Here is a 23,419-nt window from a genome sequence, read left to right as displayed (position 1 = left end):
ATTGATGTTTTTGCACATCACATTCTCTCAGAGCAGCAGAACAGGACTTGTCCAGTAGTCGAAAACCCAAAGATATTTAATTTGCTATCTTATACAACCAAGAAAAGCATCAAATCGTCATATTTCAGGACCTAGATAGAGTTTATTGTTTTTGATTGGAAAGTGACTGAAACGATCAAAGCAGCTGTAGATTTCCTCTTCATCTATTTCAGCTCTACTGCCATCTGACTGCGTGCATGGCGGAGAAACAGCGGACAGAAGACGAGGCAACAGCCAAAAGATTTACATAAACAACATTTTAATGATGTTAATCATCAGTCCATATAGGTTAAGAGAGATAACATGATTATGAGAAACAGCCTCTAACAATGTTGCTAGTGATGTACAGTCTGAAGGAGACGGTCTTAAATATCCATATAAAGACGAGGAACACGCTGAAAAAAGTACTTCATTGAACCGTTTTTTTTTTGTTTGTTTTGCTTTTGTTTTTTGTTCACATTAGTTACGAGACCTTTACCAGTACGTATTTACATAGTGCAAAAACACACTTGCTGTCAATTAACATACTTCAGACACTTTGATGGAAGTCGGAGCAACAAGAAACCTGCACACGGCATACCTTTTTATCAAACTAGACTTTCAGAATCCAAAGAATGATATTCAGTACACCGTCCCCTCCCATCTCGGGCTTCACATTGCATACAGCCCGACATACTGCATTTACACACCGCATCACCTTCGATTGGCTGAAATCTCTCCATGACTCACTATCAAATACAATTATCAAATTGGATTCCAACTGTTTAAATGTTAAAACTATCAAATGGCTTTAAGAAGAGGATGATTGTATTTTTTTTAATACAATGCAAAATCAAAATCTCTTTTGTACACTTGTATTTACAAGGTTTATCATTAGCATGTGCATGACTCTGTGACGACTCGTTTGACTTCCACCGGGGACTCTGGCCCAAAGAGGGAGCTCCTCCGCTCACTTTAGACTCACGGTTGTAGCTGAAGCTCACAAAATCTGTCTACAAAACCCAGAAGAGATCAACAGGAATTAACTGTAAGCAAACATATATATTTTTTTGTAAACCTGGGAACTGTTAATCCTCAGTAAACACCTGCTTTTCCTATTTGTTAATTTAAGCTGAATTTTACATCTTTCTGGATGGAAGGATTTAAAAAGTTGAGGATGAACAGGCTTCTGAAAATGGTGTGAGCTCATTACAAGTCAGAGACGGTTTGAGAGCCCCCCCCACACACATACACACACGTCAATCGACAAACACCAGCAGAGAGAACAAAACAGGAGCACTTTTTTTATGAAGCACAGACAGCATCTGGGAGCTCAAGACGATTCCAGTCAGAGGAGGAAGAACCCCAAATAGTTTCACACCAGATCAATATGACAAACCATTATATACTGTAGTAGAACCACATACACAAGGTTATATACACAAAGCTTGTTTTGCTTCTTAGAAGTTAAGTCGTTTGAGTCATCTGAACACAGAGTGGGCCACTTATTATCTGAACATTAAAAAACACTTTCTGAAGACTGAAGGGTGGGAGTGGTTTTGGTAGAAAGACAGAACCCCTGACACTTTAATAGTCTGTGAGGGAGCTAAACACCAACTAAGCGGTAATTAAGAAATGTTACTCCTTCCCTTATGGAGCAGTCAGGTGAAAAATACACACACATACACACGTTATTTACAAAGATAAAGCTCATGAACACGGCAAAATAAATGCAACCTATGTGCCTGCAAAACACACACGCACACACACGCGCATACAAATACTCGCAGAGCTGTAAACCTTCTGAGCTCTGTGTGAAGTCGGATGGGAGCTGAAAGGTTCCAACCTTCCTTCTCTGTGAGCTACAGACAGCAGTTCAACTTTTGTGTTTTTTATCTTTTTTAAGTGCTCACCACTTGCTCCCAGAAACGTCCCTGACTCTGAAAGAGTTCAGCTTCGGAGGAGGAAACTCACAGACTTCCCTCTGAATTCAAGTGTAGCAGGTTATGGGCAGAAGAGGAAGAGAGGGCATCCTTTTAAATTACACGATGAGGGTTTGTTTTAGTTCTTTTAAGAGGTGTTGGTGCCGCTGATCCCTCAGAGTGTGTTAGCTGTTTGGTCTGCAACCCTGTGTATTTGTAAGTTGGTCAGTTTCTCTCTTTTGTGTTAATGCTGTGTGTGTGTGTGTGTGTGTGTGTGTGTGTGTGTGTGTGTGTGTGTGTGTGTGTGTGTGTTGGTCAGTTGGTTGATACCTGAGATTATGTCTGGTGTCAGGGGTTAGAGACGAAGGAGAAAAGCTGCTGGCTGCTGTGAAGGAGGATGTGTGAGGACAGAGGGAATGAGTGTGTGTGAGAACGGAGGCGACATCAACCGGCGACCTTCTTCGCCTCCGCTTGCTCTTTGACCTCTATCACCGTCTCTGTGATGTCCGCCGAATCGAGGTCCTCCTCGTCCTCACTCTGCCCTCTTTCCTCTTCGTCCTCTTCCTCCTCCTCCTCTTCGGTACTTTCCTGGCTCTTTCCCAGCTGCAGGTTTTCCAGGGTCTTCGACACCCAGGATTCGATGCGGCTGCTGAGGGTGGGCACCTCCACGGAAATAGGTTCAGGGGTGTAGTCCTCCTCCTCCTCCTCTTCCTCCTCTGCCTCTTCAAGCATCCCAGGGACCAGGGTGGAAGTGGTGGAGGTGATGGAGGAGTTCAGCGGGCCCCTGCAGCTCCCATCCAGCGAGCCCGTCTCTGTGCTCTGCTGGGAGGCCAGCTCCAGCCGGTCGTCTACCCGGACCTCGTCCCTCTCTCCGGTGGCCTGTGTCAGGGGCCCTGTCCTGGGCTGGGGAGCAGTGGAGCCCGCAGGGGGGGCACTGGGTGCGGCTGTCACCGCCTCACCGTCTCTCTGGGCGGCTGTGGAAGGTGCGGGGCGACTCGGCTCAGCCTCTACAGGCTCCAGGGCATCTGAAGTCTCCACCATACTCCTCCAGTTGGTCTCTGAAGGAATTAATTGATTTGTTATGCTCCATCTTCTTATCTAAGCGACATTACAGGCAGTGGTGGAAAGTAACTAAGTACATCTACTCAAGTACTGTACTTTGTTGCTATTTTAGATTATGAAAAACTAAATAATTGTATAAAGTTTAAAACTAAACCTGCAGTCCTCATGATCTCCAACAAAGCCTAGTTGAAAATATCTCCACCTCAGTCAGTTACTACAGTGGAAACACTCCTCACACACTGATGCATTAGTATTAACAATAACATGTACTATGTGAAAAGCGAGGAGCCAGAAATGAGCGAGCTTACCATACTCCTTTTCATTGACCTCTGAGATGGGCTCAGAGAAGATGGAGCAGAAGGAGATAGCAGAAGCAGCAGAGTGGTTGCGGGAATGCCCCATGTGGTGCGGGACTTTCTTGTCGTTTTTCAGAGCCACCTCGGCCTGCTCCTGCTCCAGAGCTGACACCATGTCCTTGTAGGCCTTCCTGGCCTCTTCTGTCAGAGACACCAGTCGGTTGAAGAGACCCTGAGGAGGAAGAGGGATAAACAAAAGTGTTTCCTACCGCTCAGTAGTGACAAGCACTATCTAAATTTTACCTGTTCAATCACTCACCTAATGCGAAGCTTGGATTGACAGATAATATATTAACAGATCTGTGTCACAATCAAAGAAATGAAGGGTTTTTACCTCAGCTCCAGAATAGTTGAAAATGCCAACCACGCTAACAGGCACTAGTTTGTTGACGCAGCGTCCAAGAGCTTTCCTGCCCAAGGCAAACACAAAGGGGATCTCCTGCTCCCGGGCCATCGCGATTACATTGTAAAGGGCTTCATCCAGACCACCTGCAACACAGTGAACAATTAGTGACTGCAATGTACAAAAGATGTAAATAAATGAAGAAAAAGAACAGAAAATATCAATCAATGACACAAAAACCGGTGGCTTGTGTGCACTCTCTGCCCTCTGACTGATTATAATGGTGTTTTCGTCTTTAGAAATTTGGAAACCTGCAATAAGTTCTGTTTTTACTCACAGCTGTTGTGAACATTGAATAAAATGACCATCAAGCTGAAGCGGGACTGAAGCAAAACATTAACGTTGAGGGTCAGACAGACAAACAATGAGCTGAAATTCTCTATACAGCAATGCTGATACACTGTCATAAAAACATTAGAGAGCTTCACCTTTGGCCTGGATCTTCTCACAGTTGGGAGAGATGATAACACACTTAATCTTATGCAACTTCATGTGCTTGGTGACCTCCCTGAGGCCCATGACCAGGCGGCGTTTAGACTTGGCCTTGGTAGGATCCTTCTGGTAGACCCGCTCCTGGAAGCGAACCAGTTCCTGCAACAGCAGAGTCACGCTCTCGTCGATCTCCTTACTCAGCACCTGGTTACAGTATCTGTGGAGGGAAGATAAAAAAAACAAAAATGGAGGTTAGAAAACAGTGTTTTTGTCCTTTGGGAGGCCACCATTAAACAATAAGGGCTAATGTTAACTTGCTTTGATAATGCTGTGAAAGGTTAGTTAAGACTTCAGTGAAGTGACGAAGAAATAATCTGCACAATTTTGGTCATCAATTAATTGTGAAATAATTTTACAAGCAAAAAGCTAAACATAGTCTGGTTGTGATTATTTGAGGCAACAGTTCATTGAAAGTAGCTTTAATTTTTGGAGCTTCGGTCCAACAAAACAAACAATCTGTGGTGACATTTCACAGATCAAACAATGAAAATAACTGTTTCACTTAAAATGACGTTTATACGGCTGTTCATGCCAACGTTCTTTAGCCATTTGTTGGTGATGCTGTTAGCATCAGAGCCCTTTTCTGATCAGGATAATATCCCAGCAGCTTTGGGTTTTGATGATATTTCCATGGGATGGCCGACGGAGTGGCCTGAGGAGCGAGTGTCCTGGAGGTCAGAGCTGAGAGGAGGAGCTTGGCCACAGAAGCCTTTTGGATGCTTTAAATGCAAAATCTGTTAGAGAAGGGTGCGCTGGGACAATAGGCCTACAGCAGAGGACACAGAGGGACAAAGCTGTGTTTGTGACCACTGGCATACATTTTAGCTGAGAGGGGACAATGTGCGAAGCATCTGTGCCATACTCTACAATTCATTATTGTACAGTCCCGCCCTTAAAAACACCCGTTAACTTTCAGAGTACGCGTCTCACAGCCGAGGCTCTGTGACTTTGGAGTGGGACAAATATTCGCTTTGCAAACCATTTTCTGTCACCACGTTGTGCATTTTTGAGACATTTCAATGCCGGGGATTCCAGCGAAAGGTCTGCTCCATTCAACGTTGTGTTTCTCGCTCCATGTGGGGCGAGACAGCGCACTTACTCTCTGAATCGGCGGCTGTGGATCTTCGTGATGGCATTTGAAGCCATGGGGCTCCCGATGCCAGAGCTGGCAGGAGAACCTTGGGACACTGGGGTGATGCTATATGGAGAGTTCTGACTGGCCGGGGAGAGGGACGCATCACTGGGCATACTCAGACCATTTTCTGTGACAGAGACCCGAAACAACAATTACAAAATGTATTATATATTAAAAAAGGGTAAAACTGCAGTGTTTTCACTTCTTTATGAGATACCCGTACCTTCTTGGGAAGCAGGCTCTCGTGCAAGATCATCAGTAAAATGTAGACACTCCTCCCCATGCTCCTCCTGGCCTGAAGACTCCTGTTCCACACTCGCCTTCCCCTTCTTCCCTTCGCGTTCCTTCAAGATAATCTATCGAAAAACACAACAAATACAGAATGTCAAAAACAAAGGGCACTTAAAAAGGACCTGCAGGTTCAAAGACCTCCAATCCTCTTGCCAACCACCAATTTTTGTGGAGGCTAAATAACATCTTCCTTCCACATCTCCTAACTGGTTCCATTTCGAATGAAATCATTAACCTTCTTAAGAGCTGTTGGCCGTTTTACTTTGGGGATCTCCCTCTCCTTCCCCCTCTTGATGCGCGGCGCAGTGGAATCCAGGGAGTTATGTGGGGCTGAGTATGGCTGCTGATGACCCTTCAACACGGACGGCACACTGGTTGAGCCGGAACCGTGAAATGGAGTTGTTGTTCCAACTGGAGAGAAAAGTTAACAAAGTTAGTGCACAGGCAGAACCTGAGTATGAGTTCATGTGTAGCTTTGGTGAGTTTGACAGTCACTATGTTTTAAACATGTTTTCATGGGATCATTAGACCTTTGCAACAGGCACAAAAATGTCTGTCTAAAGTCTGATAGAGTTAATGAATACCTGTAAAAGAAAGCGGCTTAGTATTGGTGAGCTGCCTGGCCTTCATAGCCTGCTGATGTTTCTCCAGAGCCGCCAGCATGTCTCCCAGGTCGAGCTCGACAGAGGTTTTACTCTTCTTCCCTGCTGCTTTGGTGAATGCCTCCTGCCGGGAGAGGAAAGAGAAGGTCACACCAATGAACCGGTCAAATACATCTGAAGATCAGAATGACCATCGTAGGTCAGGCCAGTGGTGAGGACCAGATTTACTGAAGCAAGTCACAGAAACGCATCAACAAGCGCTAACAGTCACACTGTCCAGTGTGATCCAAACCGACATGACCAGCAGACGCAGAGCGGGTTTGTACCTGTAATTTCTTCTGTTCCATGCTGATTTCAGAGTACTCCTGTGCAGTGGCCAAGGCAGCTGCCAGAGCCTTCTTCCTCTGGCTCTTGGCCCTCTTGGGAACAGAGGTGGTAATGGGGATGGGTGTCTGCACAATGTTGATAGGGGAGTTTTCTGGGAGGTTATCCAGCTGTGATGTGTGCAGAGACAAAGTAAGTACGTAGTAGGGGTGTCAAGATCAACTGATACAGTCAGAGATTCAGCTGCATAGATGCGCAACCACAGACGTGCAAAAATGTAGCAGAAAATTATAACTCTACATGAATTACGTTAAGAAATGACTCATTAAACAATGGAAAATATCAAATCCTAAGCACAGTTGAATTAAAGTTTGTTGAATCTGCTTTGAACTGCTGTGTATTGCACTGATACAAACTCATATGCAGTTTTTGTATGAGACAGTGAACTGTGTGTCTAACTACACATCAAATCATCAGTGAAAGAGTTTTGTATGTTTGTTAGAAAGTATTTTGTCAGTCCTGTAAACAGCACGACACAAAGAGCCTTCAAAGACATCATCATCATCATCATCGTCATCAGAATCAAAATCATCGTCAGAATCAGAATCACTGCCTTCCCTTACCAGGTTTTTGGGCAGTTTAGGTTGCGTGTGTGTCTGTGCTGGAGTAGATTCTGGTTTGGTGTTGCGTTGGACAGCCCCTCCAGTTGCCAGATCTGGGAACTCATCTTCGTCCTGATGAACACGTAGAAAACAATTCAGCACAACAAATAAATTCAGCCTTACATAAATCTGTAAGGAGTGTGATGGTGATGCTGCTGCATTGAGAATTCATTACAATGAAATTCAAAAGAAACCTGGTCTCACCTCAAAGTACAGGGGCTCTGGGGTGAGCTCAGTGCCAGTGACCACTGCCGGCTGAAGCCTTTGTTCTGACTGGTTGGGCGGCACACGCCCTGTATAGCTGCTGTGGAAATCCTGAAATGCAGAGATGCACAGAGAACACAGGGGTCAGACAGGGTACCACAGTAAGTGTATTACCCTGTGTGTATTTGTGCACACACGGTCAAGTCAGGGAAACATGGTAGTTCAGCTGTTGCTAAACTACTGCCTACTTGTTGTCCAAGTGCATTTTTGGTTCCTCCCACAACACCAGTACCTGAACGTGGGCTCTGTTCCTGACAGCTGGAACACAGATTTACTGTACACTGTTCCCTCCTCACCTGCCGTTCAGTAAGCTTTGGTGCAACCTGCAGGATGGAGCCTTTAGGCTAAATTTATTTGCATTTTCTCTATTCTCATGACCTAACAGCAGAGTTGCTCGCCTGACATACAGCAGCCTTTTACTCAGTGTCTCCTCCAGTGGGATCTAATGCACCTGTGAGAAGTTTCTCTGTTCAGGATTCTTCCTCTGGTCTGCTCTGTGAAACTGGCCGTTTCTGTCTCCCCAGGACTTCGGGGTAGCCTGAGAGGCTACATTTACCCAGGTACCTGCTAGAGAATTAAAAGGAAAATAAAGTGATTCTCAGGTAAAACAAAAATCACCACTGATTTGCAATATATTATATACAGGATGTATACTTACCAGTCATTACACCAGCCTCTACTCCCTACACAGCACAGAAAACAATGAAAGGAGACACGTTGGTAACATGCACATGTATGTTAAATATGCTAATAACACTGTGAGGGAAAAGGTCATTTAAGGACCACATTACACATTAGCTATTTGTATTTGCTCTGTTGTCACACGAGTGGAGCCTTGCATGTAGTGTGTTTTTCTTTGTTGTTCATCCTGTTAGATCTTTGACCTCGAACGTAGTTACTGCCATGACTGTAATATCTATTATCGCTTGGGGTGCAATTTAATGGGTATTACGATTATGCAATGACCTTAAAAGCCTCTGTATGACGTCCGCTTTCAGCCGACAATTAAATGAAGTTCAGCTACAGTCTGACAATTTGCAAAACCAAACCAGAATCAAGGTTTTATTGTTCTGATTGGCCCAATTCTATCAATGTACTGATTATGAGTTAAACAACTTCTACAGTTTACTATGAGCCTGTTGGGTCCGGAGCTGATGCCAAGTAGCTGACTTACTGTGGGTGCTGCTGCATTCTCTGCTGTTCGTTGTGTTACTCCTGTCGCCTGGTTGTGTTTGGGGCTGCAGTAGCCGCTGTCACTGTCTATATCTGCCTCACTGGCGCCCTGCTCACTGTAGATTTCACCTGGATGGGACGCTCGTCTTCTCTTTGTTCGGTTTTTCCACAGCAGGGGACTCGCCCGCTCAGCAGCACTCCGCCCTGACACCTCGCCGGGGAAATCTGAGGAGAAATTGAGAAATTTCAACCTGAAATGAACTTGTTCCACAATGTTACAAAGTGGAATAAACCTTCTACCATCAAGTGTCAGTTAAAAGTCAATATAAATACTGTAGATGAATCAATGGAGACTCACTGAACCCAAACTTGGACTGACTTTACTTTGACTTAAGTGTACATAATATTTTTCATGCAGCATGAACAACAACTGAGTACCCAAACAATTTACAAAAGCTTTCTAGATGACAGACATCACTGGCGACATCACAGAAACTGGAAATTCAGCATTCCAGTTCTTTCAGAAGTCAAACACAAGCATCATTGACATCAACCTGCAGGACCAGGCGACACTCTTACTGGCATTGTGTCCTATGTCCTCAATGACAGGAAAGATTCCTGTTTGCAGGCAAAGCTGCTTACAAGAACAAAGTCTGGAATGCTTTATAAAGCATAAAGCTTCCCGTCAGCCTCAGGACTGAAGGTTAATGACGTTAACCAACCACCCTTAGTGGGAAATTCAGACGCAGAATTTTCCGACTGCGACATCTAACAGTCTCTTTGTCCTATGTCTTTATTGTTAAAAAGCCTCCTTACACACCCTGAATGGTGGGACTGTATCTTCATCAGTTGCCGCATGAATTCTTACCCGTCTGCTGTGCCGCATCCACCAGCATGACTGTCTTGGTCCGACCATCAGGCCCCAAGGTGCACACCTCCTTCTGCACAGCTACACTCCTGGTTGGAGGCCGACGACCCCTTGGAGGCTGGCACACACCCAACTGTTGCTGTAGGAGAGAGAAAAAGAAACAGAGGCACGCTGACTAAATAGACTGAGGATGAGGAGGGATACTTTATACTGATACAAATAACACATGACGTCAATGTGACAGTATCACAATGAGGCCGTTGACCTTCTGTACCTTTGGGAGAACATTAGGTCGGATCATGCCTCTCCCCCTCTGACTGGCCATCCCATACGCTGGCCCCAGAGGTAGTGGTCTATCACTGACATCTGCTGAGACAGGGTTGACCACTCCAGCTTGCACAGGACCTGCATACGTGCCAGGGAAGGGCTGGTAGAAGCCCATCACAGGTGGGCATGGAGCTGGCATAATCTGGTAGTAAGCATAGTCATTGGAGACGGGAGGCTGGGGGGAAGACAAGATGGGGTAGGCCAGGTATGAACCGCCAGGGCTGGGGTTAGGCTGCTGCCAGCGCAGCTCCCCTCCATTATACATAGGATGTTGTCTGTGAAGCAGGAGAGAAGAAACATGCTGAAGTGTTTCTGAGTCTGGATTTTAATTTGCTTTTCGTCTATTTCAAGTGAAGTTTTTCACGTGGCCCGTGCTTTCTTTATGAAACCTTAAAAGAAAAGCTGTGAAGCAGGTTAGATTGTAACTCTTTTGGACTTTGTTTCCCTTATTTGAAACATTTCTCCATTCGTATCATCTCTTAAAATGCACTGATGTTGTGGACGCTCCAGAAAATAAGACTAAAACCGCTTCAGTAAAAGAGAGGAGTGATGCCAGGCCTAACATCTGAACTGCCACAGTGACGTGCACCATGGCTGGCCTGTTAGGGGGTGTGTGCATGGTATGCAGAGATGTTGATAAGGATCCAGATGACATTTTCACAGCCAGCCTACTATAGTGAGTATTTCCTTGCATTCAAATAGGGGGGAAGGAAACAAAGGAGCGGATGTGTGCAGGATACAGCAGATCACTCTGGACAAAGAAAGAGCCACTGGAAACATAGATTGTGGTTTCGTGTAAACTCTGTAACTCTGGGGAGGTTTCCATTCATAATTAAGCAGTAATAAACTGTAGAGCATCTAATGGCTCGAACTCAACACAGTGTTTAAAGTATCTCATCATGACCTCTTTTGTGAAGCTCGGCATTAGAGGACATGGTGTTCATTTCTTCTTATTATAGTAAACACTGCAGTAAATGAGTTAAGCTGAAAATAGAATAGGTCCAGAAGAGAGCAGATTGTTCTTAGGCGGTGCAAAAAGAGGACACCAGACTTCCCACAATGCCGCAGGGAAGGTAATATTACTGCCAAAGTTAACAGCACTGGCAAAATCCATAATTATCATGAACCAGAACCGCTGGTGCCATTAGCTGCGAGATAAATGGGGTTGAAACGAGTGACTTTAGAGTTTCACACATCCCTAATCTCCCCCTGCAGTGACAGTACCTGTTGGGTTGGTTCTCTTGGACGAAAGGGTAGCAGGTGATGAGGTAGCTGGGTATGGGAGTGGTTTCCACCCCTCCATTGCCTCCACCTATACCTCCCCCTCCTCCTCCTCCACCTGCCTCTCCAGAAAGACTCATGCTGACTAGGGATCCTTCGAGACCTTTCTTCTGTGGGATGAACGGTTCCACTTCGGCTGAAAGCTTCACATCCTGCACAAAGACAAACGAACAGCCATTACTGTCACACAGTGAGCTACAGCAGCCAACTGAAGACTGAATGATGAAGCACAGTCAGTTGCTGAAGTCAGTCATCATGTTCTCTGCTTGTGTCTTATCAAGCCCGCTGATGCCCTTCTCTGTAGCTGTATCAACACAGTACAACTGATGATAAACAGTTTGCTTGCATATGTTGGCATTCTGTTTTTAATGACGTTTCACACAGCTTCCCAACTTCTTTGGACTCAGGGTTGTTCTATGTCAAGGCATTTTAAGTTATCTTGAGAGCTGCGTGTCTGACGTAGACCTGTATGTAGTCTATCAGCAGACTGCCCAACCTGTCTTTTATTTAGCTGTAATCACAGCTGAGCTCTACGTTTCCTCATAGTGTTCCAGTTGGTTTACAGTCTTGAGTGCCTACAAGCATCAATAAAAAGAGTATCAGAGATTAACTCAAGGACATAAAACCTTTCTGAGTTCAAAGATGACATAACTGCCAGAGGATCTCAGCAAAGTACACAACACGTCGAGGAAGGGATCAACCTGTTTTTGAAAGCCAGTTTCTCGTGTGACAAAGATATTTGCAGTTGGATAAACAGGTGAAGAATATAAACAACATCAAGTTTCTTGTTAATATGGTCGACAGTGAGGGGCGCCTCTACATCTCAAAACTAACATGTTTATTGTTTTTCTTGATATTTTATAATAGCTATGATCTGCTAAGCTATGGATAAAACAACATTCAGAATAGATAATAAAAGAAGGCAGAACGAGTAATAGCAGATGTTCACTTAAAGCTGAGGCCTTATTAGACGATACTGTAGGTTATTTTACCGAATTAAGAATTTAATTAAACTGTTATTAAAAAAAAAAAGGGAGGAATAACAAGGAAACTGGACTATAGTGGAAAAGAATAACAGGCAACAGGAAGAAAATTGACCTCTTAGGCACTGTTACATTACATTTCAGACAACATAGAGCTTTGTTGCACTTAAAAAGGTCATTTCCTGTGTACAACATACCACAAGATACACACTCAACTCAAAGCCATATAATTATAAAGCAATTCTCTCAAAAACAAAACGACATTATATAATAATAATAATGATCATGCACTAACTTGAGGTCTGGTTTTCAGTCAGGCTGGTTTTGTGAGTCTCCAGATTTATGGCCTGGACACACAGCCAGCAGTCAGGCTATAGGAAATGATACAGCAGGCCACAGAACGGCAAAGATTACAGGCCTGGGCCACTTCGAAGGCCGGCTTGGTACTGAAACATTGAAGTACTTCCAAGCTTTATCAGCCACTTCAGACAACTGCTCTGTAGAAAACAGAGACACCGCCTCAAACGGGAACGATGTGTTTAATGTTGACACCAACTCACAGGCAGATCTATGTGTCTCCTTAACAAATCTAATGAAGCAAAAATCAAATATAACAGCATGCCGTTGTTTATAGTACTGTATGCTAAAGGTAAAACCAACAGAACAATGCCTTCACATAATCCCTTTTCTTAAGCAATAACAGCAACATAACGACACGTCTGTTAGCGCCAGTACAATTGCTTTAACTTTCATTTACATGCTTGTCTGACAGAGTACACCAAGACATCCTCATGAGAATGAGCAACAGACAAACACTGTGACAAAATGAAATTTTCTCAGTTAATGGAGATTTTGCTCTGCATGAAGGAGTTATTGTTTTAATATCTTTAAATAGTGAAGAGACTGAAAGTGCTAATTTGTGCAAAACCCCAGAAGACTCACAAAATAACATATCCGCCCTCTTGTCCTGTCCTTTGCTTTCTTTTCCATTGCTGTCTGGGAACATCTTTTACACCTCTGAGTGCTCTTCAATTGACATCATGGTGGCATTGGTCTAATCCAAGGTGGCAGCTCAGTCAAAGAGGTCCCATTAAAATAATCTGCTATTTTGCAAAGGATGAGGAGAGGTGACAGGGTTCAGAGTACAAAGACGGCCCCTCACTTCTCTGAAACAGTGGTCGGGATGCATGAATAGAGCATCAGTGCAGCCAGTGGATGTCACACAGACAGCTATTGTTTCCCCTTGCTACTGTCTGTGGGTGGTTCTTTCACTTTTCCTTAGGTAATCTATAGACCCCATCCTATCTAAACAGAGTCTTGGTGAATGGAGACTGTTGTACAGTTGTAATTTCATATTTTCACAAACCCCCAGGGAGTAATAGCAGCCTCCATGCCCAGATTGATATGGCTGCAAAGATTTAGGACTACAGTCGTTGGTCTGAGCCTGTACGATGGGACAGTATAGCTGATAGGGTGTTGTTATAGGATTAAGTTTGAGAGGATAAAGTAGGGACAGTAGTACAGGATAAGCTAATTATACAGCAAGCCATAATATGGAGGCTTCATGTGCACTGGTGGTGAATCTTGAATTCTGAACAGTCGAAGGTGAAATCCAACCATTAGAAACAAGCGACCAAGGAAAACAGAGCTGGTCAGAGGTTCGATCGCTCGATCTAACCATGTGTGTCTCTGTGTATGTGTGTGTTACTGAGAGGGTGAGTGAGAATAGCTGTGATTGTGAAAAAAGCAATGAGGTCAGACCCAGATGTGCATTCGTTGGGGATGACAGATCTAGGAGTGATTAGACTGGGGGCTACTGATCTCTCACAAGCCTCTGTTTGTGTAAGCATTTATTCTCACACCAGTTGCTTTCAAGCAGGAGCAGATGGCATCTGTTTCTGTACTGAAAGCAGGGTGGGCTATGTAGAAAGCAAAGCATGTGCATTAAAGCTTTTAAGAGGTTTCACATTAAGGAGGGGGACAGAACTAAGAACAGAGCTGATGAGTGCCACAACACTAGGTGACACACTTTCAGGTGCATTTGGTCATGAAAGTTGACGCATTTGACCTGATGAGTCCCATGTTGGCAGCCACACACCATCTTCCAGTGGGCCACCTTCCAGGTTAATTTGTGGCACTGACAATACGCCTTGGGACACCAAACCCAATGGCCAAACCAAACTTTCTGCATTGCTAACAGCGTCAGAGGAATGCCATACATGCAGAAGAACCAGAAAAGCCACGGCCATCCACGAAACCTCTCCCCCTCCACCGACAACAACGCTCTCATGCACACATTCCTCGCTGGCGGAGACCTTTTAATTAACTGTCCAGGTTGTGATCACATGAAAGTCTTTCAAAAATGCTGCTCGCTCTGGCTACATCTGTAACAAAATGACGAGCGCCGTCAAATGACAGCTGGGGTATTTAGCTTTAGCTAGCTAGCCAAGCTAACAGTTAACACGGGCTGTCTTTCAAGGTATATCTCTGGGAAATGTTGTCATGGAAATAAATCTACGTGATTTTGTAAAACGACTGAAAACACACGTACTGCGACAGACGACAAGAAATGCATTATCCATTATCTTTTGTTATGAGCTGCGGTTACCGTTAGCTGGTTTACGGTTAGCTTACTAGCTGAATGGGATAACTGCACTGCTGCTTCACATGACTTAACACCAAAACATACCGTGCTGTTAGTATGGCTAATGACCCAAATGGCTTATTTAAGTCAACACTATTTATCGCTGCGTTTTGTAATTATAATAACGGATCAGCAGTTTTTGGGATAACGTGAACGAGACTGCAATATCGGGCCTCGGCAAAAATATACTAATGACATACCCCCTCTACCAAAGGCTACAACTTTAGCAAGCCCCCGATAAAAACAGATACTAAATAAACGGTAACGTTACCTTATTGTCACTAGCGTCCATGTCAGTCACCAACGCCGCGACAGACCGTCATTGACCACAATGCGGACGTCAGGATGTGGTCCTTTTTAATTTCTTCATTGTAAATAATAATCACCGAAGCCTTTCAGACACTCACACCCAGTTCCGACTAACCGCTAACTAAAGCCCACCGCTAACTGTTGCTAGATGCTGCTGCGTCAGCTAGCTGCACTCTCCACAGACTAGCTTATAGCTATGGCTTACTGCGAGTGAGCAAAGCGCTGTCAGTGTGGAAATGGGAGTCACCTGGAACGGAAACCGTCGAGGCCCAAAAAGCTTCTTTTTTTTTCCTAACTGGAAAACGCAGGATGTCACGAGTGCGGAGACACATTTTCAAAATCAAATGATTTTTTATGTCTCATTTATGACATTTAAACACATTATATTGGACGTTTTAACCGTCACAGTGTTAAAACCTTGGAGCTAGTCAAAGGCAGCTGAATCTTTTCAGTGCTGAGAGAAATCTGTTTATTACCAACAGGCAACAGTATACATTAAAATACTGTGTACACGTTGTCATACACATTTGGACTTTTTTTTTTAAACAACTGAAGCAACTGTGTGTCGCACATGGAAGGATCTGCCAATCATGAAAAACAAAAATAAGTGTCAGTGATTTCGTCTCACCACAAAAACAACACACTTTGAACACGTTCTTGAGGTTCCTGGAGTCTTCTTGAAATTGGCGGCATTCGCAAAACCTGTGCTGTGTATCTTGTCTCAGAGGATTTACTTGAAGAAGCACAGTAGCATACTTTATGGATGTATTAAAACATGCCATTTTCCTTGTCTCTTGATTTTACATGCCATCATGTGAGCTTGCTAACAATGGCTTGGTTCAGTGTGTTCAGCTGATTTGTCCATTTGTCTAAAGCTGTGTAGCGAGCTCCTCCTCTCTTCTGGTAATCCAGTTCTAGTAGTTGGTTGACCTGATCAATTCGGCCATGGATTGTGCTGTGAAATAATTAAAAAAAAAAAAGTCATCAGAAAAGCTACATGTGTTGCAATATAAAAGTAAGTCAAATGTGGTACATCACAAGTCACTGCATAGAAGCCAGTCCAATGTCTCCACACAATTTCATGACATAGTTAAAGAGGCCATATTATGCTTTTTGGGTTTTTCCCTTTTAGTGAGTCATATAAGTTTTTTGTGCATGTAAAACATCTACAAAGTTACAAAGCTCAAAGTCTACACCAAAGGGAGTTATTCTCTCCTGCAGAAAACACTGCCTCTGAATGACCTCGTCAGTAGTCCAGCTTTTTCTTCCATTACTTCCATTACTCCATCCTCCGCCCAGGTGACTGTCTGCAGTTGCTAAATGAAGATGTGGATCACGTCATGTGGACACTATGAGCAAAGCACCTAGATTTCTCTGTTGTTGGCTGCAAAGATGGATTGATACCGGTTGTCTTTGACCTGTCTTCAAACTTGGAAGCTGTAAATTCTGCCATGTTGTATGTTGGATTTTTATTTGTTGGTTAGCCTGTTTGACTTGGCACTGGCATGTTGCACAACTAATATCTTCACTCCCACTGACTGGTAAGTATGTTGGACTAATTTTGTTAACTAATTAAGCGGCAGTCAAGACAAACTGTGTAAACACGAAGCCTCACTGGAAGCCACCTATCTCAGCCAGCATTAGCTTTGTTTTTAGACAAGGTCCATTCTACTCCGGGATCCTCGCTGGTGAGTGTTGCGGCTGTATTTAAATTTACTCAAAAGACGTGCTCTGAAAGTAACAATCGAGCTATGTGTGAAAAAGAAATGGTCAAACTGTAAGAATTCATCTTCTTGGCACCATTGTTAGTTCCCAGCAGCCAGCTTGCTCAGACCATACAATGACCATTACAAAGCTGTGTCGACAATGGCCCAGTGGGCTGTGAGGCCGAGGCTAACGCTGATCAGATTCATGCTCGAACATGTGGAGTGTTGAAGTTTTTATTTCAGAAGCGGTTGCTGTGGTGATATTCACAGTAGAAGTGCAGCTAGCTGGAAGCTAAAAACACCAGCAGAGCTGACAGGAAACATGGTGAGCAGTGCCTGCTTAGGCTTGTGAACTGACCAATCAGAGACTGGGCAATTGGGGGGGGGGGGCTGGAGCTAAAACAGTGTTTCAGACAGAAAGAAAAGCCAGTAGAACATTGAAGCATGTAAACTTCCTCTAGCAGACACTTGATATAAAAGTATGAACCTAAAAATGGGGTGGACTCTTTTCTTTGTATTTCAGAAAGTATGTCAGAGAACCAGCAGAACCTGGAAGCTGTACATATCAACTCACCATTACAGTATGACAAATTAAACTCAACATGTAAACAAAACTATCAGTTCACACCACCTGATTCTCTTCAGTGCCAAAGCATGTAAACTATGAGGAACTATTTACGGGAAGGGAGCCATTTTTTCTTCAGCTTCTCAGCATACACGAGAGGAAGAAACTTACTTATCCAAGATGCACTGCACCAGCAAACTCTCCACATCACACACATCAATGTTGAGCTCCTGAAACACAAGGGGAACAGACAAGGCTCATCCTCACATCTGCAAAGACGTATTTCAACCGGTATGATGTAACATTACAGGATGCATGGAATTCAACACACTGCAGATCCCAAATATTGTGTTAGATGTGCTGCAAAAGACCCGTGGAGAGAGTCTATCATGAGAATAAAAGAGGACAGATGACAGAGGCAGTGTACAGGATGCTTTTTGGTCACATGGACTTACCTTAGAAATGAAAGGGATGTGTATTCTCGTGTACGGTTTGATGAGTTTGATAAGTACTTGAGTTCTAATGTTCCTCAGGAGCTCTGCAACACAATGTGACACGAGCAGCTACGCTTTAAAAAAAGACAAAGTTTCCCAACACATCCATCATGCATGTGGACTGAAGTCACGTTCACTCACCCTCTATGTGCTCTCTAATGAAGGGGTCGTCCATTATGTTACTGTGATTTGTTTTCAAGATCTTCTCAAATTCAGTGATGTCATTGTTCTGGTAGGCGCTGGAAGGAAAAACACTCTGTGTTGTTACAGTGTATACATTGTGTCTCCGTGACTATTATCCTGATAGCTGTCAAACACATTTCAAAATATTAGGCTTTCTGTAAACACTATTCTTATTACAGTTTTGGGTGTGGATTCTAAGTTTCTTGTTTATATAATATAAATTTTAAATATATGCATGGAACCTGAGGAACTTGAGACAGTGCCTGTTATTTATGTAAACATGAGGACAAAAGGGTGCAAACACAGAAACATAAGACAACTAGGGGAAGATAATAGTCATGTTCCATATGTTACAATATTACTATAAAAGATACACTAATGTTGAAAGGGACTGTAGTACTTGTATGGGGACATGGAGAATGAAAAGCATTGCTGAATACTCATCAAAAGCCATAGAGTAAACATCTATTTATCCGTTCAAAACAAATGAAAATTTTTCACTACTAGCACTCTGGGTCATTTTTATAATTCTGGCCATCAGCAATAAACATTTTCCTCACCAACTTTGTTGTAACAACAAGATGCAGAAAGTGAGCTGAGGGCATGCTGACACAGACCTCAGGTGCACTTCAATAAAAGGTGGGGTTGGGTATAATTTCTTATTGCAAGCAGGTGATGTGTTAAAAACACGCGACAATCATAGCCAATCACATCTCTCCTTTCATCTCTTTAAGAACGTGTCCTTCCTCCAGTGACACTGAGATGTTTAGTCATGGAGTGGGTGGCTTTGCGCCTTCACAAATAAGGCTTTTGCAATAATATAACATAGAATGACACTACCAGACAGACCATATTTATTTGAAATAATGAAATGAATCACAAAGTCATTACCCAGATGATCTGCTTCCATCTGCATTTACTTTTGTTCTCACTGACAAATAGTTCAGACAGTTGCGTTAAATGACTCACTATTGTCACTGCTTATCCATTTGTGCCTCTTAGCAAAACTGTGGCTGTTAAGACGGTATAGAATAAAATTGGCGAGTGAAATGTTGTAACAGATAATAACAGAAATAGTAGCCAACACTACAATATCCTTTTAGGGCATCAGGAGCATAAACAGACTTTTTTTTTTTTTAAAAACCCAACACATTAACGCATCCTTACCTTACTAAGTTTGTCATTGCTAGAATCTCCGGGTCGTTTTTGTATGGTTTGGCCTTTGGAAAAAAATATGAAAAGTTATGCCTGACACTAAGACTTAAGTAAATATTAACTGATTAAGCACAAAAACTTCCAAATATTTTCAGCAAATCATTCCGGTTAGAGACATTTTAGCTGTGCCTTATCAAAAAATTCAACTGCAAACTGCACATGCATTTAACAATCGCTTTCATACCTCTTGAGAGTCAAAAGGATTTATTCCTGACTTCATCAGCATGTTGGCTAGGACCAGGTACTTCAGGCATGTCGTCCTTCTTGGGCTTCCAGACTCATCGTAGTTTTTAAAGGCCTCAAAGAAATCTGTGTGAGCTTTCTCAAACTCGCCCTCTCTTAAATGCATCTTCCCACCACACTCTGGTCAGGAGCAAACAAGCACAGATCATTCAGCAAACAGCTATGACAGTATTTAGCGCAACAGTCACACTTAACACAAAGCTTGAGAAGTGCTCTATGAATCAAGGAGATATGTACACCACCATACCTCTGATAACTCCCATTATGAGCGGATGAGGAATGGCAGATTTAATATGAAGAGACTGCTCATACAGTGCTTTCAATTTCTTGTTGTTTTTTTGTGCTGTGTACATCTGGATCTCCAGAGCATAGATCTCCAACAGCTGTGTGCCTTTCTTCAGGTCATCCTCCCCATCATCTGTCTGTAGTTGTCATAAAAATAGAAATATAGATAGGCATCTCTAGGTAAAACTGAAAAGTTTTATGTCTCAAATCAATGAAATGTGTTATTGCATTTACAAATACATAAATACAAAAAAAAGAATTAGATTTGACCTGATTACCTGACATGACTGGTGAAGTTGCCTAAGGATCTTTTGCAGTTTTCCATACTCTTCTCTCTCCAAGTACAGTTTCCCTAACTGCAGTGGAGGAACAAAGTAAGAGTTTCTGATCACCTGTTGTACAAATAAATTATGAGGCAAGACTACCTGAGACAAGTGCATACCTTTGTGTTAGTTTTAAACCACAGTCTGTCATTTTTCGCATCTTTCAAAGCCTCCAATGTGGTTTCATAGAACTCCTGTAGCAAATCCATCTAGTGACACAGGAAAGGTGTTTTGAAAAGACACACATTTAAAACACCTGGTACTACAAGCTCCAAGGAAAACACAGTATGCAACTGCCAGCCCTGTCTATCCGTACCTGTTTGGAGGTAGAGATGTAGTCCAGGATGGAGTTGATGGACTTCTCTGAGTAGTTCCTGGTGACGGCACTTCTGATGTACGTAAGGAGCTGCTTGTACCTGTTCATCATCTCTGGAAAGTTGGTCTACAGGGTTGAGACACAGAGAAAAAGAAAAACTCAAAAACTCAAATGTCTGGTGGGAAAAGTGTAGGTAAGTGATGGCAAATGTCAAAGCGCATACCAGCTTGAAGTTGATTTTGATCATCTGTTTCAGTGCTTTGAATCCCCATTCTCCTTTCTCTCCTTCTAGTTCCAATACCTGATCACAACAAAACCAAGAGATGTCAGTAAATATTGTTCTGTCAAATAACTCAAATAGGCAGAGAGCTACAACGAACAGATTGTTTTTATGGGGTACCACTCCACCTTCTGGAAACTGCTGAGTGCTGCTTTGGGATCATCCTCCTTCAAGGCTTTGGAGTTGTAGTACTGGTTTTCCAGGTCCACATTTGGCTCTGAATTGCTGTCCTCTGAGTATTCCTAAGTTGAAGCATATAATCGTGTCAAAATGAAAATCACAAAAGTCAGCTCAATCAAAGACATCCCTGCTAACAAAACATAACAGAAACTCCGAGCTAGCTAACACACAGGCACGGGTAGCCCCTGAATAAAATACTGCAAACATGAGCCTTGAGCTAACGTTACGTTAGCGAACGCCATGGCATGCTAACTAGCCGGCTGGGTTGCATTTACTGTCGGCAGTTAGAATCCAGAGACAGCTGAATGCATGAAGCCTAACTTTGCTTTCCAGCACGGTTAATGTTAATTGATATTAGCCAGCTGCATTGTAGCCAAAATCAACTATCGTTAGACAGCAACGAAGCTAACGTTAGTCATCCGCTGTCAGCTTGAGATTAGCCAACAAGCTAACTAAACAGCTAACATTAGCTAGCCCGGCACTTCACTGTTAGCGCTCAGCGGACAAACGGTTAAAACTGAAGCGCAAGCTAAGTCATTTCAGTTGTAAATACCAGGTCGTAATCCTCTTCATCATCGCACATGAAATCGTCTTCCATGTCAGACATCCTGATGGTCTTCTTTGCTCTTATTCAGAGACAGACAGTAGCCTGGCCTGTGCTGTGTTTTGCAGCGATGGTGAAGTGGTGTGTCAGGGTGGCAAGAAGCAAAAGCCCGATTCCGACCATAGATGGGGCTGTTGGATCACCTCTGACACGCGAAGAATGGGTTTTTACTGCCAGCAGTCCCCGGAAGGTCTGTCATGACATGGCTGTAGTTACATTGCTTTTTCACCAAAGTACTGTAATGTTTTCAGTATGGTGGTAGAATGTAACTGAGTACACTTACTCAGGTACTGTACTTCTACTCTACTACATTTTCAGATTCATAATATACATGCAAAACATATGTATTATTATTATCATTAGAGATTTAAACAGCACATGCATCTGTCATCAAAATCCAATAATTTTACATATACTGATTTAACACTGACAGCTGCCTTTCTGCTGCATAATAAGAATTTTCATTTCAATAACATTATAGATTTTACAAATTATGTTTATGGATTTTTATTTATTTATTTATTTATTACTGATTTTGAATTAAAGGATATGAATATCTGAATAAATAACATTACTCACAATACTCTGGACAAGTAATTTCTGTTAATATATTTTTCTTGACTTTCTTGACTTTTTTTCTCTGACTTTAGGGTCTTTGGCCTGTCGATATCAGCTGCCACAAAAACCACGGGGAGATCAAAAGCAGAGATCAAGCAGAACTAACCTCACACACAAACATTCACAACCACCACCACATACATGAAATGTACACCAAGTTTACAGGGTTCATCTGAACTGTTGTTGTGAAAGCTTTTCCCAAAGCTAAGTTAAGGATAACTAGGTAAAACTACATGTAACATGTAAGCAGCATGTTGCAGACTTCTACTCATATTGCATGCAAGTATGCAAGTTGAGTAAATGTACTTTGTTCATTTCCACCACTGCAAACATCCCATGAACCCCAGTTGTGCGTGTCAGATTTCAGTCAGCCCCGTGAATCAGGTTCATGTCAAATGGATTTCGTGACTGTTCTCTCAACAGTCTTGGCTGCCACACAGAGAGACCACTGGCAGCATCACATCCCCCTCTGGCCTCTCTGCGTCACTCAGGCGGTCACTCCACATTGAACCCTGTGAAAGATTTCATTACTGAAGAAATTACGGTCCTGTTCCCGAAAATTTACGCAATCAGCTTGTGTGTCATCAAGTTATGTGTCATAAGTTTATTTCAAAAAATTGATGAGTGTGGGTGAAAAACTTGAGTCCATTATCCTACGCAGTCAGTTTGGCCATAATATTTACAATATCCAGACATGAATCACTAACACCAATACTAGAAGGAAGAATGTACTCACAGAGTTATAATTTTGAAAGCATTAAGGATATCCAGAGTAATATTACTTGTGTTAGTGTGTTTGGGTACAAATGTGTCATAGACAGTGAACTTTCCTCAGCTGTATTATCTTTCATGTGTGCACTGACACTGTTATTGCATTTCTTACATAAAGCCATGCTGCGGTTGTCTATTGGTTTCACATAGAAACCAAAATATTCAAATTGTTGTGAGTCAGCACTAGGCTGGTGACCTGTGTGTGTGTGCACACAGTATAGTGACATGACACAGTACGTGCACACCCATTTGTTGCATGCGTGAGATGCATCACTCTCAGCAGTAGTGCCTGTGTAGTGTCTGTCAGCATTTCATTAATTGCACTGGGTTTGCATCAACACCAAGGCTTAATGAATGAGCAGCACTTCACTGCTGGAATCAACAACACCTGAAAGGCTGTGAGTCTGTCACACATGTGTGACAATACACCCTGATTTGTCATCACAACACCCACACAACCTCCTTAAATTATATGGCACGAGGCTTCTTCACATACCTGAAATACACCGTTATCACCACA

At 43.0% G+C, this 23,419-nt stretch overlaps 2 protein-coding genes across 2 annotated transcripts; both read right to left on the bottom strand.

Moving 5' to 3' along the window:
- Positions 1–281: 281 nt before the first annotated feature.
- On the bottom strand, positions 282–15,354 carry secisbp2l (SECIS binding protein 2-like). The gene is made up of 18 exons (XM_070960662.1): positions 15,079–15,354; positions 11,124–11,332; positions 9,847–10,174; positions 9,573–9,711; positions 8,706–8,929; positions 8,190–8,214; positions 7,983–8,098; positions 7,472–7,582; positions 7,229–7,339; positions 6,608–6,775; positions 6,264–6,405; positions 5,915–6,090; positions 5,612–5,744; positions 5,353–5,515; positions 4,190–4,410; positions 3,693–3,847; positions 3,311–3,530; positions 282–2,998 (listed from the first exon to the last, which is right to left on the bottom strand). The coding sequence occupies exons 1-18, from the start codon at positions 15,097–15,099 to the stop codon at positions 2,385–2,387; spliced, it is 3,276 nt and encodes a 1,091-aa protein (XP_070816763.1). The 5' UTR covers positions 15,100–15,354; the 3' UTR covers positions 282–2,384.
- A 214-nt stretch (positions 15,355–15,568) lies between these two features.
- Positions 15,569–21,777, bottom strand: cops2 (COP9 signalosome subunit 2). The gene is made up of 13 exons (XM_070968740.1): positions 21,460–21,777; positions 20,855–20,968; positions 20,670–20,747; positions 20,447–20,572; positions 20,250–20,339; positions 20,086–20,163; positions 19,770–19,944; positions 19,464–19,642; positions 19,232–19,284; positions 18,023–18,120; positions 17,843–17,925; positions 17,559–17,617; positions 15,569–16,071 (listed from the first exon to the last, which is right to left on the bottom strand). Exons 1-13 carry the CDS (start codon positions 21,511–21,513, stop codon positions 15,927–15,929), a joined length of 1,332 nt encoding a protein of 443 aa, XP_070824841.1. The 5' UTR covers positions 21,514–21,777; the 3' UTR covers positions 15,569–15,926.
- Positions 21,778–23,419: the final 1,642 nt, after the last annotated feature.

The sequence above is a fragment of the Chaetodon trifascialis genome, chromosome 1 (assembly GCF_039877785.1).
Source record: "Chaetodon trifascialis isolate fChaTrf1 chromosome 1, fChaTrf1.hap1, whole genome shotgun sequence".
NCBI lineage: Eukaryota > Metazoa > Chordata > Actinopteri > Chaetodontiformes > Chaetodontidae > Chaetodon > Chaetodon trifascialis.
This window is presented reverse-complemented; position numbering and strand designations above follow the sequence as displayed.